The following is a 14,326-nucleotide window of genomic DNA, read 5'->3' on the forward strand; positions in this document are numbered from 1 at the left end:
AGGATGAAATTCTTTACTGTGAGGATGGTGAGACACTGGAATAGGTTTGCCTGGTGAGGTCGTGGATGCCCCCTCCCTGGAAGCATTCAAGGCCAGGCTGGATGGGGCTGTGAGCAACCTGGTCTAGAGGTGTGCTATAGCAGGGGGCTGGAACTAGAAGACCTTAAAGGTCCCTTCCAACCTCCACCACTCTATGATATGTACCTCACCAGTAACATCTGTGAAACCCTGTAAGTGGTGCTCACAATATGTTAAAAAGCCAAAGGTCTGTCAGAGCTCTAACTGCCACTCCTTGCCTTTCAGAAAGCCACCCACACCTTTGCAGCCAAGAAAAACAAAACGAGTACTTTGAAGTTCTGGATAGCACTTAGATTAAGTTTGTAAGGAGAGCATTAAGTCTGGCAAACAAGCTTCTTTGGCTGCTTGAGCCTTTAACTGAACAATACGTCACACTACTTGAAAAGGAACCTCGTAGGGCTCCCATAAACAAACAGAAACAGAACAAAGAAATAAAAGCAATCCAGCAATCAATCAGTTATTTTAGCCTAAGGTATACCAGAACAAATGAATGCATTTTCCAAAAACTGTCCTAGCAAATTCACAGTGTAGTACATTTCTCCTGAAAAACAAAACAAGAAGAAAATTCAGGCCAATTCAAAAGGACAAAGCTACACATGAGATTCAGCAGTTTCTCAGTTGAAAGACAACCCCTGAAGGTAGTAACAGATTTCCAACACCGGTACTCCTTTATGGCAAGTTAATTTTAATCCACAACTGAAACTAGGCCTAGGGTTTCCATTAATCTGTAATGTCTACATTTTATCTAAAACTCAATCTTAATCGATTAGTAGCAATTTAAAATCCCTGAGATAAATCGGTTTTAGAGACAAGGAACTGTGGGCGCTTGGTAAGGTTACTTCATCTCCAGATGTAGCACAAACTAGAAAAGCAAAACCAATTCAAATGTGTGAATGATACAACTAGTTAGAAATCTAGAGTCACCGCTTTCTCTGCTACTCCCGGATAAAGATTTTATGTTTAAATTACAAATGAAATTTCACAAAAATCTGTTTTAATAACACACATCATTTCTACATTTAAAAAATATGTATATCAAATGTCACCAGAGTACAGAATCTCAGAAAGGCCTGGGTTGAAAAGGACCACAATGATCATCCAGCTTCATCCCCCTGCTATGTGCAGGGTCGCCAACCAGCAGACCAGGCTGCCCAGAGCCACATCCAGTCTGGCCTTGAATGCCTCCAGGGATGGGGCATCCACAGCCTCCTTGGGCAACCTGTTCCAGTGCGTCACCACCCTCTGTGTGAAAAACTTCCTCCTCATATCTAACCTAAACCTCCCGAAGTGCTATGAATTTTAAACATTTTAACCATTTTCAGCTATACTGATGGGTAGAGGGAAGATGAAAGCACAGCCACCATTTAATGGCTCAATCTACTCACCACGGTAACAAGCAGATCTGGAGCTCAGTGTGGTGCTCACCCAGACCTGCCACCTCATTATGCAGAATACCTAAGGAGTGGTAGCTTTTAATCAAAACATTTACACCATTTCCATCAGTGCTGGCAGAGGAAAGATTTGGAGAAAAGAAGGCTCAAAGGTGACCTGATAGCAGCCTTTCAGTATCTTTAGAGGCAACAGGAAAGAAGGGGACAGATTCTTCAGCAGGGTCCGTAGTGACAGAACAAGGGGAAATGGTTTCAAGCTCAAAGTGGGTAGATAGAGGTTGGATATAAGGAAAAAATCTTTTACGGTGAGAGTGTTGAGGGACTGGAACAGGTTACCTAGTAAAGTGGTGGATGCCCTGTTCCTGGAGACTTTCAGGGCAAGACTGGATCATGTCCTGGTCAACCTGATGTAGCTGTGGTGCCCCTGTTCATTGCAGGGAGTTGGACTAGATGGCCTTTACAGGACCCTTCCAACTCTAAGAATTTTGAGATTCTCTGATTCTATAACTCAGATGCTTTTAAGCAAGCCAGCAGAAGAGTTCTGGTGATTCTCTGGACACAAAGCGTGTTTTCAGGAACCTGGCTAAGACATTCATTCAGCTGCTTTTGGTCTTTTGCCTATTAAAAAGGAAAGAAGGGAATAAATTGATTCTAATTTCTTAAGAGTCTACAAACTTCATTAAAAGATAACTGGTCACTGAAATTCTTTATTTCTGCTCTTACCTTTCACCATTTTGGGAACCAGACTCAGAAAACCAGGAGATGAATGCCGACAGGAAAGAGCTACCCTGAATACACACCTGGAATAGTACCTAGCTTGCTTGTTACCTAGTACAGGGACCAGGAAAGCTTAGCATTTGCAAGTCAATTCCAATCTGCTTCCACCTGCCTAACTGAAGAGAAACTGGCCCAGTTCCAACAGCTGGATTGGATTGAACTAATGGCTCCCCCCCTGCACATAAGCATACCCTGGAGCACAGTTTTAAATAGTTTACAATGTGGCTGTGGGTGCAGTACAGTGAGAGAAGGCGCCACTGATGAAGTAAACACTGTTCGTCCCCCGAAATCCTTTTACTAGCTTTTCTTCTTTATTCCTTCTGACACCTTTGAACAAGCATGAAATAGCACAACCTATGTGAAAATGCAAAAGCCTCAGAAGCTGGGCTGGCTCTGGTCAGAAGGCAAGAAATCCAAGTGCTCCTTTGTATACAGTATTCCAGATGACTAAGGTTAGCAGCTGCCTATCTTCAGTTAACATTAGAAGTTAGATGTTCTCTATTTGCATAGCAATATAATTTGTTTGTCTGTTCAAAGTTGAGGCTTAGACTGATGATACTGTTGTACTTGTTCTGGTAGAGCTGGCTTCAGCCAGAAACAAAGCTTCAGACAAAGAGACACTGATAGAAGCTGATGCTGCTGTTCCACTCGCTCACATCTTCAAAGCACACAGAGCCTGCTCCAACAACAGCAAGCAAAACCAGTGCATGAATCCAAAATTCTGGGATTATTAACACAAAATTCTGGAACAGCATCTCAGTGGTGTGAATGCGAGTACTTAAAACTGGAAGTACTTAGAATGCAACTACTTAGAACTGAAACCAATGACAATACAGACATGGATCCCTTCTATTTCTTCCCAGAAAGATCTGACATCCTTGCCAAACTCAATCAAACTATTGTCAGAATTAACCCTTCCTACTCTGTTTGCTTCCTTAGGTATGAGCACCAAGGGATATCAGCCAACGTTTTTTTTCCCCTCAGTGTACAATGAACACAGATTCTTCTTCCCTTTGTCCAACTTTGAGACTTATCTCATTACAAAGTAGTTCTATAAACTTTCGAACTGTCCTCTGAAGAGCAATGATTTTTATTTTTTGAAGGCCACCAAAAAGTTCTTTTTCAGTTACATCTGCCATGTTTACTCGTTTGGGTTTTTTTTGTTTGTTTGTTTGTTCGGGGCCTCTAAAATGATTACCTGCTGCTTGTTTCTCAGTCTGTTCTGGCATATCTGAACCCAGAGAGTCTCAGCAGAGTGGGAGCATCAGGTACCCACTGAGTTTTTTACTCAATGACGGGCAATGACTCACTGCAGTCAGACATGCAAGCCAACACAAAAAGCCACAAGCCAATTACTGTTGCTCATGGTGCTGAGTCACCTGAAAGCCCTAAGGATGCAAAGCTGCCCAAGTGACCTCCACAGAAAAGCAGCTGCTGAGTTTTCTTCTAACACACTCTTTTGTAAGAGAGACTCTCTACTGTTTGAGATCCTGACACCCCCTCTTTGCACTTCTTTAACCTACATACCGAGCTACCACCAAAGATGTGAGTTGTGAGCACTGCTGTTTTAATTTCCATACACTAATTATCCAGTTTAAAGGTAGAGGTATATCAACCAACCCTCAGGAGACTGGACTCAAAGCAATTTAGCTGTTTGTATTCAACACGAATTGCACTGAAGCTGAAGGACACGAAGCAATCCAGAATACAACTGTTATCTGCTGCTTTAATATAGCATGAAAGAAGGGCTGAATTCTCTGCTTAACATCAAAACACAAGTGTAGTCCATTCATCACACCTTGACTGAGAGCAGACAGCTTCCAGTACAGCCGCATGGGCTCCACCTAAGGCCAAGCTTCCAGTTAATCCCAGCTAACTCATCACCATACGTTTGTCTGCTCAGGCCGACAGGCAGCCAAGCCATGATCACCAACTCCTTCCAAGCAGTAGTTTTGTCCTGCACTCCCACCAGAAAGAACAAGCAATCTGTCTTCTCCTAGGAGGAGAAGCCAGCGTTCCTCCTACTCCCTGACTGAGGAGGGGAAGTACACCCACTGTCTGCTTGAGGAGCACAGCCAGCTGCTGCTGCAGAAGGGGAGCCCTGCATAGGGCATGTAGCATAGAAGAATCCAGTTCAGAGGTAGCCCAATTTCTTTCCCCACTAACAGACTTTAAAAGAAACCAAACCCACCACTTCTAATGCAGCACTTCACAGCCAATAAATCGTCTTTATTCGTGTACTGGGGGTGAGACAACAGAAAATAAAGTAAAATTAAAATGGCTCTTCATGGTAAGCGGGTGCAACAATCAGATTTCTTTAAACCTTAAATCAATGTAAAAGCTTACTTTTAAATATAAGAGCTTCTTCTAAAATTGCAGATGACTACTTTCCATAATCTAATTACAAAATGAAGTGTTTGGTCAGAATGGCCTCACAGACTTCTGCCACAGAAGATGAGACATTCTTCAGCTTGCCAAATATTTATCCTAGCTTCCCCTTCCCCCCCTTTCACAAGAAGAAACCGAGCAAACAAACTCTCCCCACCTCCCCTTTAAGCCAGAAAGTGGCAGACCCCCTTGCTGGGACTTGCTGGATTTCCATAACCTAGGCACTGAATTTGCAACTCACTTTCCTTATGCTCCCTCCAAAAATACCAGCTCAGGCTAATGACAAAACCTAGATCTCTCCCCTCAAACAGACAAAACACTCAGCTAAGGACATGCCAGATACCTTCTTGAGCAATCTGTGTTTCAACAAAGACACTCTGTTTCCAGATACTTAAACAGTCCTCTGCTGTAATATTAAAGTACCTCCCACATCATACTTATAAACATCCTCCCTGTTAAGTGGGGAAAGTTATTCCCATCTATAAAATGGGAAAGAATAAATGCAATTTGCACATGTTCATTGGGTGCCATGAAGGAAAACAAAACAAAGACCTTACAGAGATACTCAATATTCTTCTATAGGAAGCTTTTTTGGTCTAAAATTACCTAGCTCAAATAAAATGACTGTTGTTGTTGTTTTCTTCTGTTTTTGAAAGATAAAATCAAAATGTAAAAAAAAAAAAAAAAAAAAAAAAAATTAAGTATAACATGTGCAAGCTGCCTAATTAAATCTACGAAGAGATCATTCTCCTCAAGATGCAAGAGAACACACTCAGCTGACAGGCCAAGGAGAAAACAGAGCATTAGGAGCTGCAAAATACACTGATTTCCAGCATCAGCAATCTTTCTGAATTTAATCACTGCAACGACATGAGCTCTGTGTGCTTCCACCTCACCTTTCAGTGTGATAAGAGCCCCGATGCCACACTTATACCACCTCTCTTCAGCGTGCCTTCAGTTTCTTAAATGTCCCATTTGCACACCATTCCATGGAAGGGTGTCAGCTGTTGGTAAGCTGCTGCCACCACCAGCAGCAGAGTGGTTCTGATGGCCAAGTACCACAGCTCCTCTGGAACTCCCAGCTACAGGACCCATCTGAAAACACTGCCAGAGAACAAAGTGAACCCAGGGACAAAGTGAGCCATCCCCCAACTTGGGACAGGAGTGGATCAGGGTGACATGGGCTCACCTGGGAGAGAGCTCCAGAGTCTCTGTGTAATTCCAATTATGTGCAGTTACTTAGGAGAAGTTAAGGACTGGGTTATTCTGAGACCTGCAAGCCTGAGATATCAAGTTATGGCTGGCCAGGAATCCCTTCCTGCATCTTTGGAAAGCAGGCAATGAGGTGCCCCACACGTATCTGACCACCTTAACCTCACACAAATGAGGTTTGACTATCTTCTGTACAGCAAGTTTGCAATAGGATTTGATCATTCATTAAAATGCACTTCCATCAAAGGCTAACAACTCAAACTGTGAGGAAGCTTTTTCTCCAAGCTGATTTTGCACAGTCACCTATTCCATCACTGCCTCCAAAATCCATCTGTTACTGAACTTGACAATAACCACGGTTTAAAACATACGAGGAGAGATCCTCAGCTGAACACAGACATTAAAAAATGAGGGAAATGACCAATGCAGCAATGCAGGTGTTTGAATGGGGAAGACACTCATTTCATCTCTGGTCCTGAAGCCATCCATGCAGCATACATTCCTGTGTTTCACTAAACACACACAAAATCAAGCTGAAAACAGACTGCAGCTTTGTTTAATCCAGGAAAGGATACAAGTGTTAGCTGACCCTGAAGAATGAGCATGGAACTTCCTCAGCAAATCTACTGGTGTCAACCTGACTGCAAAGGGCTAACAGTCATAGAATCATAGAATGGCTTGGGTTGCAAAGCACCTTTAAGATCATCGAGTTCCAGCCCCCTGCTACAGGCAGGGACACCCCCCTCTAGACCAAGGTCTACACTCTCCTCTTCATGCCAATCTCCCTGAGCAACCGTTCATCTCCAGATGTGACTGACCAGCTCAGGGAGCAGAAGATGAAAAGAATGAAGCACAAAGAGCTTAGCCACTAGCTGACTCCACAGACTGCTAGTTCTGGTGCAGAACAAGCTTCTGGAGGAAACTAGCTCTTTGATTACCAACATCAAATTCCGTGGAATGGAATGCAAAGCCCACAGCCCCAGCTCTTATGGAAGGATCCAGGAATACCAACTCAGCATCAGTTTCACAGCCCTAGGTATTTTCTAAACAATGAGCAGGCTGCATTCTTGGAAAAATACACAGGTTTAATATTTTGTGGCAGTTTGTCTCTATTCCTTTAATGACATCAGCTTCAGGCAGCTTGTTGCCTCTTTAGGACTTAGATATTAGATGTCCAATTCCATTTCTAACCCCACAATACATGCAAATCTAACCACTTGGTGGTAGCTGTTACATCCTCCTAATCATCACCTCTTCAGGTAACACAGTTTGAGAGGAAAAGAATCATCCTTGGTTTTGTGCTGGTACTGCACAAGCATTATGAAAACCTCAAACAACTCACATAAAAATAGTGAAGGAGCCCCTAAAATCAGCGTGATAGTTATGCTGCTACCAACTTACCAACTTGGACTACAGGTTAAAAATTGACGCCGTGATAGAAGAGGTGTTAGGAATACCAGGGCAAGAGCTGTAGTTGCTGAACACACAATAGAAGGAAGAAAACCAAATCGTGTAATTACAGGAAAAGAAGCCCTGGGATATCACAAGAACAAATAATAATTGGGTATCAATACAGCAAGCACAGATTCCAATCAGCTTACAGAGATTACGTTCATCATCAGATGCCATCTCCAAATTGTCTTCTCCACAGGTATTTCTGAAACAAACAATGCCTCCCCAAAGTACACGTTTTTAAACATTTCCAAATGCAGTGCATTCAGTTGATTGAGTTTCACAAGAAAAAAGTAAACCAAAGTGAACTAAGGAGGTGTCTGTTTGCTGCCAATGGTGACAAACATTTGACAGTACTGCACTTTATACTTGCAGAGTAACTGAAGTTTAGAAAGCTATGTAGCAACAGCAAGGAGGCAAGAAGCTTCCCGTATCTGCATCTTATTTCCTACCCAAGCAGTTCTTCTTGTGGTGCAGGCGTGCACATCTGCATTCTCCTGAGAGCACAGTGGCCTGAAAGGCTAATAAAGGAGCTGTAGATCTGCAGGTTAGAAGCTCTGCCTGAGCATATTTGATGTTACATTAAAAGCAGTTGCCAGCAGGAAGCTACCTGACACCTGTGCTTTCACTTTGACTCCCGAGCTGCACTGAGGCCGTTAAGGCAACAGGACCACAGATGCTTAAACCACCCTAAATCATCCCTCCAGCCCTACTCCCCCCCCAACCCTTGCTTTGTCAATATTAGATCCTGTGCCAGCAAAGCGAGAGGCAGAAGGCTGATCAACCTGCAAGAGCGTGCTCTGGAAAGAAGGTGGGTTACTGCAAAATAGCTGGAAACAACTGGTTTTCTGGGATTGCTACAAGCCTTATTTGTTTCAGCTGGTGTTGGAGGGAATTACAGGGAGGCCACAAGAGCACCAATCAGTGCACAAACAGCACCATGAGATGAGCCAGTAGCGTCACATCCCCTCATCTGTTAACACTGCACAGCTATGGTACCTCCACTGCAATACGCCTTGGACATCTGACAGGAGCACGGCTCTCAGTCAGCCCACACCCTTCTCAGATGCCCAGTGATCACATGGATTTGGCCTCTCCACAACAATATTCCTCTGCTTGCAAAAAAATAAAAAAATAAAAATTCATGGCAGTGTGACAAAAAAACGTGAATAAATCCCAGCATTTTCAAGAGCCAGATCCACACTGCTAGCAGAGCGGGAACAGCAAACACACAGAAGATGCCAGAGCTGCTGATGGAGATCTGGGCTAAGCCCGGTGCCTTGCTCTGCCTCATTCAGGATCAGGTTGCTGATGGTAAGGAATAAGAATGGATGCCACAAAGTCCCTGGGCCCACAGATGATACAGACCAAAAGATGACACAGCAGGCCCAAAAAATGTAACTGGAGGAGGCAGTGGTGGCTGTGACATCTCAATTTATCAAGAATTTTTAAATTTTATTTAGCCAACGATGCTGACTGATCCAATAATGAGAAACTGGCTGAATGGTTTGATCTTTCAAGGCCAGGCTGGATGTGGCTCTGGGCAGCCTGGTCTGCTGGTTGGCGACCCTGCACACAGCAGGGGGTTGAAACTGGATGAGCATTGTGGTCCTTTTCAACCCAGGCCATTCTATGATTCTGTGATCTATCATCTCCATCATCAAGACGGTGCCTGCTACTGCAATAAAGAGTAAGTAACATATTCCTGCTCCAAGAAGTGGCAGGAGGAAAAAGGTCTCAGAATGACATTATGAGGTAAAGAATGAAGCTGCAAAACCACAAGCAGAAAAATCAGAAGGTTCAAAATGTCACCATAAACAAATAAGCCCAGCAGTTATAAGGAGTATCACAAATTAAGCAATTGCAACTCTTTAATCTTTTTCAGTAAAGCCTTAATTGTGTTGGAATAATCAGTGCTGTACCTTTACAAAAACACCCATTGAGCCTTAAGACCACACACTGGCGATGAACAGGAAGGCACTCTCCTTGTACATGGGACGATTTTAAAAGCCCTTTCACATCTCTGGAGAATATAAAATAGAGAAGGCTGTGAGGATAAACTGTTCTGGCACTTGTTCATCCAAATGAAGACACTGGTGTTTTGGCTTCTATCACCCAGCTGTGCAGGTTCAGGTTAGTTCTGACTACTGCTAATCATATTTCAGTGCCTATAAAAATAGAAGTCTCCTCACTCATAAAAGCAAGAACACAAGCTAACATTAAGTGAGTAGCACTTCATTTCTGGCATTTGATTTTGCCATTACTCTTTCTTTGGGGATAACAAGTATGAATTCTTCAAAGTCAGAATTCCAGCCCTACGCACACAACCATACCTCCTTAATGCAGGAAGGCAACAGCAATGTTGGAGTACTGTGTCCAGGTTTGAAGACCCCAGTACAAGAAAGACAGGGAGCTGTTGGAGAGGATGCAGAGGAGAGCCACAAAGATGATCAGGGGACTGGAGCACCTTCCCTATGAAGACAGGCTGAGGGAGCTGGGCTTGTTCAGCCTGCAGAAAAGAAGGCCGCAGGGTGACCTCATTGCAGCCTTTCAGTACCTAAAGGGAGCCTATGAACAGGAGGGGAATCAACTCTTAACAAGGGTAGATAACAGCAGGACAAGGGGAAATGGTTTTAAGTTGAGGGAGGGAAGATTGAGGTTGGATGTCAGGGGAAAGTTCTTTACTATGAGAGTGGTGAGGTGCTGGCACAGGCTGCCCAGAGAGGTTGTGGATGCCCCATCCCTGGAGGTGTTCAAGGCCAGGTTGGATGGGGCCCTGGGCAACCTGGTCTGGTATTAAATGGGGAGGTTGGTGGCCCTGCATGTGGCAGGGGGGTTGGAGATCCACGATCCTTGAGGTCCCTTCCAACCCAGGCCATTCTGTGATTCTGTGACTCAATGTTAGAAACCTCCAACCCAATCTAAGACTTAAGAAGTGCACAGGCCAAATAGTCAGTGCAACAGACTACTATAACCTGCCCAGTTCCCTGATCCTGTTCCTCGGGCTTAGGAGAGGACCACAGGGCACAAAGGTCTGTCCTACAGTCAGACAGAAGTACTTACTCATCTTTTGTTTCCCTCTTAAAGTTGTATTAACAAACAGCAAAGATGATCGTGGCCTAGCAAACCCAGTAATAAAATATGAGTTAACTACAAATTAAAGGAGTAAGTGTTCTGGTCTGCCATAATAGTCTGTACCCAGAGGGGATCAATAAGAACTCTTCAGTATTTATTAGAAGCCAAGGGAAGGCTGCTAAGGTATTCTTAAAATGCTTTTGAGCCTGATGAGTTCAAAGGCAGGGACTGTCTCCAGGCAGAAGGTGACTCAAACAACGCTGCTTTCAAACCCAACCTGGGAACGTACGGTATGGAATAGGTTAGGTTTTCCAAAGGATATAATGGAGATACCAGACCATGATTTATTGCTCCATCATTCTAACCACTTATTTTCCCTATGGTGGAATCTAAGAGAAAGTGCAGATGCAGATCAGTGACAGCACTTCTCAGTCTGGTTTTAAAAGACACGTACAAAAACTGGAAGCAGCATCTCTATGTAACACTCCTTGTTGCAGCACACACCAAAACAAGTGCATTTAATTGCTGACAGCAGGGAATTACGTGCAGCACTTGATTTAGGTAAGAACTGTTTTGCGGAGAACTGATAATCTCACTGAATGGAGACACTCTGTCAGAACGTACAGTGGTAGCTGAGGAGAAGCACAGCAAGTAACAGCAACTATACAGCACTGCTGCACTTCTTTCTTTCTCTGCTATAAATTTAGCTTACATGCTAGACACCCAAGTTACATAAAGTTTACTTATAGAAGCACTCTGAACTTCAGCTTTTAAATAAGGATCATGATCAGGGAAAAAAAAGTCAAAAAAGAGCTACAGTAGAAAATTTCAGACACTTGATATGAATTAAGTTGTCCTCAAAGACACGACAGACACTGGCATTTCTAATAGTCCTCTAAATGAATTGAAATTTCATTCTAGCAAGTATCCATGAGCATGCTGCTTTTACTTATTCCTGTGTTTCATCTGCTCGGTGCCCACAAAAGAAAGATTCCTCTGAGAGCCTGACCCATCCCAAAAGCACGGATGACAGCTTCAGCTCCAGCAGGGTTAATGTGGTTATCCACCACAGTCTTGGGCTCAGCCACAAAAGGAGCCAGTCAGCAGACTGGGAGATAACCCCGGAGGATAGACTTCTCTGTAACTGCAAATACCCTATTCCAAAATAATTACTCCACTTCAGGAGCAAACGTTCTCCTGAGAGCAGAGGTACCTCAGCAGGGCTGCTTTAACTAATCCCAGTAAAGCTCAGGCTGTCAATTCTCCTCTCCCCCCCACAGAGGCGGATATTTAATTCCCCTCCGTCTTGAGCACGCTGTAACATAAGCAAGGATGGACGACAGCTCAGTTTGCACCGGGCACCAACATACCTAACCTTTCCCTGTTTGGAGCTCCGATGGATTCAGGCCAGAGGCTGAGGAAGCAGCAACAAAGCCAGCAACGAGCACGGGCTAAATGAATGAGGAGCCGCAGGAAGAGCCTCGCTGGAGGAGAAGGGAAGAAGGAACCCCACCACGCCTCCTCCTGCCCTGAGAAGCAACTGCTTAAAGAAAGGACGGGAATTTTTAGCTACTTGCTAACGCTTCCCAGCGTTACCCAGAAGTATCGAAGTCAATGAGCTCCTCACATGCGATATCTGTGTGAGGAAGCTCCACCGTCGTAAGTTCAGCAAAAAAATCAAGGTAAAGATTAACTCGCATCGCGAATGTCAGCTTAACGGCACCGCCGCCACCCCACCCAGACAATAGGTGGGAATCCTGCACAGACACCACACGCTCTCCGAAGGGCCGACTGCACGAGTCCATCTCGGCGATAGCGCTGGAGGCCAGGAGAAGTAGGCGCACACTGACACACATCGACGCTTTCATTCCCGTCAACCCTCATCCGATTCCAGCCCCGGTGCGGTTCCAGCACGGCTCCCACCCCTTTCCCTTCCCGTTACAGAACCTCAAACACAAGCGGGGTGGGACGAGCTCCCAGCCCGGCCCCGGCGCCGTGCTTGCGGAGGGATGCCGGCGGGGGGCAGACGGGCCTTCAGCCCCACTTCGCCCCGGTGGAGCTCCCGACTCAACCGGACACCAAATCCGCGCCCACCGACATTTAAACACGGAACGGAAGGGCGACTTGGCGCGGAGCGAGACGGGAAGCCCCGCGGGCGGCGGGGAGCGGCCCCGGGATGGGCGCAACGGCCCCGGGATGGGCGCACGGCCCCGGCCACAAAAGGCGGCGGCACCATTGTCCGCGCCAGGCCCCGGGGGCGGCGGTGCCGGGGGCCGCACCCCGCCGTGGGGCCCCGCCACCTCCCCGTCCCACCCCCCGCTCCCCGCCGGCCGCGCCCGACTGACGGAGGCGAGACGGCCCCGCAGCGCTTTCCCCCACCGGCCGCCTCCTTCCCGCCGGCGGCGCCGCGAGCGCGGCCAGGCCCCGGCCCCTCCTCTCGCCGCCCGCCCGCCGCCGGAGGAGGAGGAGGAGGAGGAGGAGAAGGAGGAGGCGGAGGCCGGGCCCAGCCGCGACCCCACCGGCCCCTCGCCTACCTCCACGTCGCGGCCCTTGTTCTTGAAGCTCTTGATGCGGTGGTTCTCCAGGCCGGCGGCGGCGGCGGCGTTCTCGGCCATGGCGGCGGCGGCTCCCGGCGGCTGAGGCGGCTCCGGCGGCGGCGGCTCGCGCGAGGGGCGGGGGGGAGGAGAGGGGGGCGGGAGACGCGCCGTGACGAGCGCGCGCCACAGGGGGCGGGGGGGGGACGGGGGGGGGGGGGAGGGGGCGCGCCCGACGTTGCCGAGCGACTGGGAGAGCGGCGGGCGGCGCTCGGCCAATCGCCGCGCGGCTCCGCCCGCTTCGCCCCGCCCTCTCTCCGCCGCGCTCGCCGTCCCCAGGCTGGTGGAGAGACCGCGCTTCCCGGCGCACGCCGCGGCGGCGCGGGGCGTGCTGGGAACTGTAGTCCCCGGCGGCCGGTGGCCTCGCACGTGGAGCGGGCGGAGCCGGTGGCGCCGCGCAAGGGCCTGAGGCGGCCGGCGGGCGCGGTGCGTGCGCCGCCTCTGCGCCAGCCTCTGAGCGAGGAGGGGAACCGGCCGGGCCTCCCGAAGCCATCGAAAGCAGCACAGCAGCGTGCTGCCAGTGGGTCTGGGGTACTTCAGTCACACGTAGCATTGCCAGGCTGGATACGGGGGTGTGTGAGGTGAGGTGACATCGGGTACGGAGTGCCGAGGAGATGTGGTGGACAGTGAGTGCCTGCCGTGAAGAAGAGTGTGTTTCTTGTGAATAGCATCCGAGAAAACCCAAAACCCACTCCCCTCAAAAACGCCGAGCCATGTCATGCTCACACCCAGCTCATGTTATGCCGCAGCCCCACAGACACAGGTCTCAGTGCCCCCTCACCGCCTCCCCCAGCCCCGTTCTGTCCCTCAGCTCCCAACTCACAGCTCTGCAAACCGAGGCCTGCAGACTGCTGGGGGATGGATGCAGTCTGGAGAACCGGTTCTTGTCTGCTTTTCAGCCGCGTGCCAAATGCTTGTATCCCAGGGCTCGATGTAGCATATCCATCCCTCTTGTATCATAGTAGCTGCCAACAGATGCTCCTCTGAGCATCTACCTGCTACACTGGGAGCAATGGACCGGGATCTTGGCCAGCATGACCACATTTGTCAAGATGGCCATGTCAGGGGTGGCTCCTAGGTCTGACGCTCGCTGCTGTGAAGGAGAATTGGATCCAGCTGCCCAGCTGTCTTCAGGAGAGCTGCCGAAGCAGATTCAGTAGCTGAGAACTTTGCTTTGCCCGCCAAGGAAGGTGGTGCAGCCACCAGCTGTGGTTGCTCAGAGCCACTCGGACATCAGAGCGATGCTGGCAACAAAGGAGCTTTGTTCAGATCCATTCAACTTAACCTATGAGGTAAAGTGGAAAACTTGTGAATAAAAAAATGGGAAACCTACAGGCTGAGGCAACTCAATTTACCAAT

At 47.7% G+C, this 14,326-nt stretch overlaps 1 protein-coding gene across 1 annotated transcript in view; it reads right to left on the reverse strand.

Moving 5' to 3' along the window:
- The window catches only part of KPNA3 (karyopherin subunit alpha 3), a 53,070-nt gene extending 40,068 nt beyond the window's left edge, over positions 1-13,002 (reverse strand). The window contains exon 1 of the mRNA XM_042838900.1: positions 12,908-13,002. Within this exon, the coding sequence (XP_042694834.1) occupies positions 12,908-12,988 (81 nt within the window). The 5' untranslated portion in view covers positions 12,989-13,002. The remainder of the gene's footprint in view (positions 1-12,907) is intronic.
- Between the last annotated feature and the right edge of the window lie 1,324 nt (positions 13,003-14,326).

Source organism: Centrocercus urophasianus, unplaced genomic scaffold (assembly GCF_019232065.1).
Source record: "Centrocercus urophasianus isolate 14NV4802_14NV808 unplaced genomic scaffold, USGS_Curo_1.0 seq_9, whole genome shotgun sequence".
Classification (NCBI taxonomy): Eukaryota; Metazoa; Chordata; class Aves; order Galliformes; family Phasianidae; genus Centrocercus; species Centrocercus urophasianus.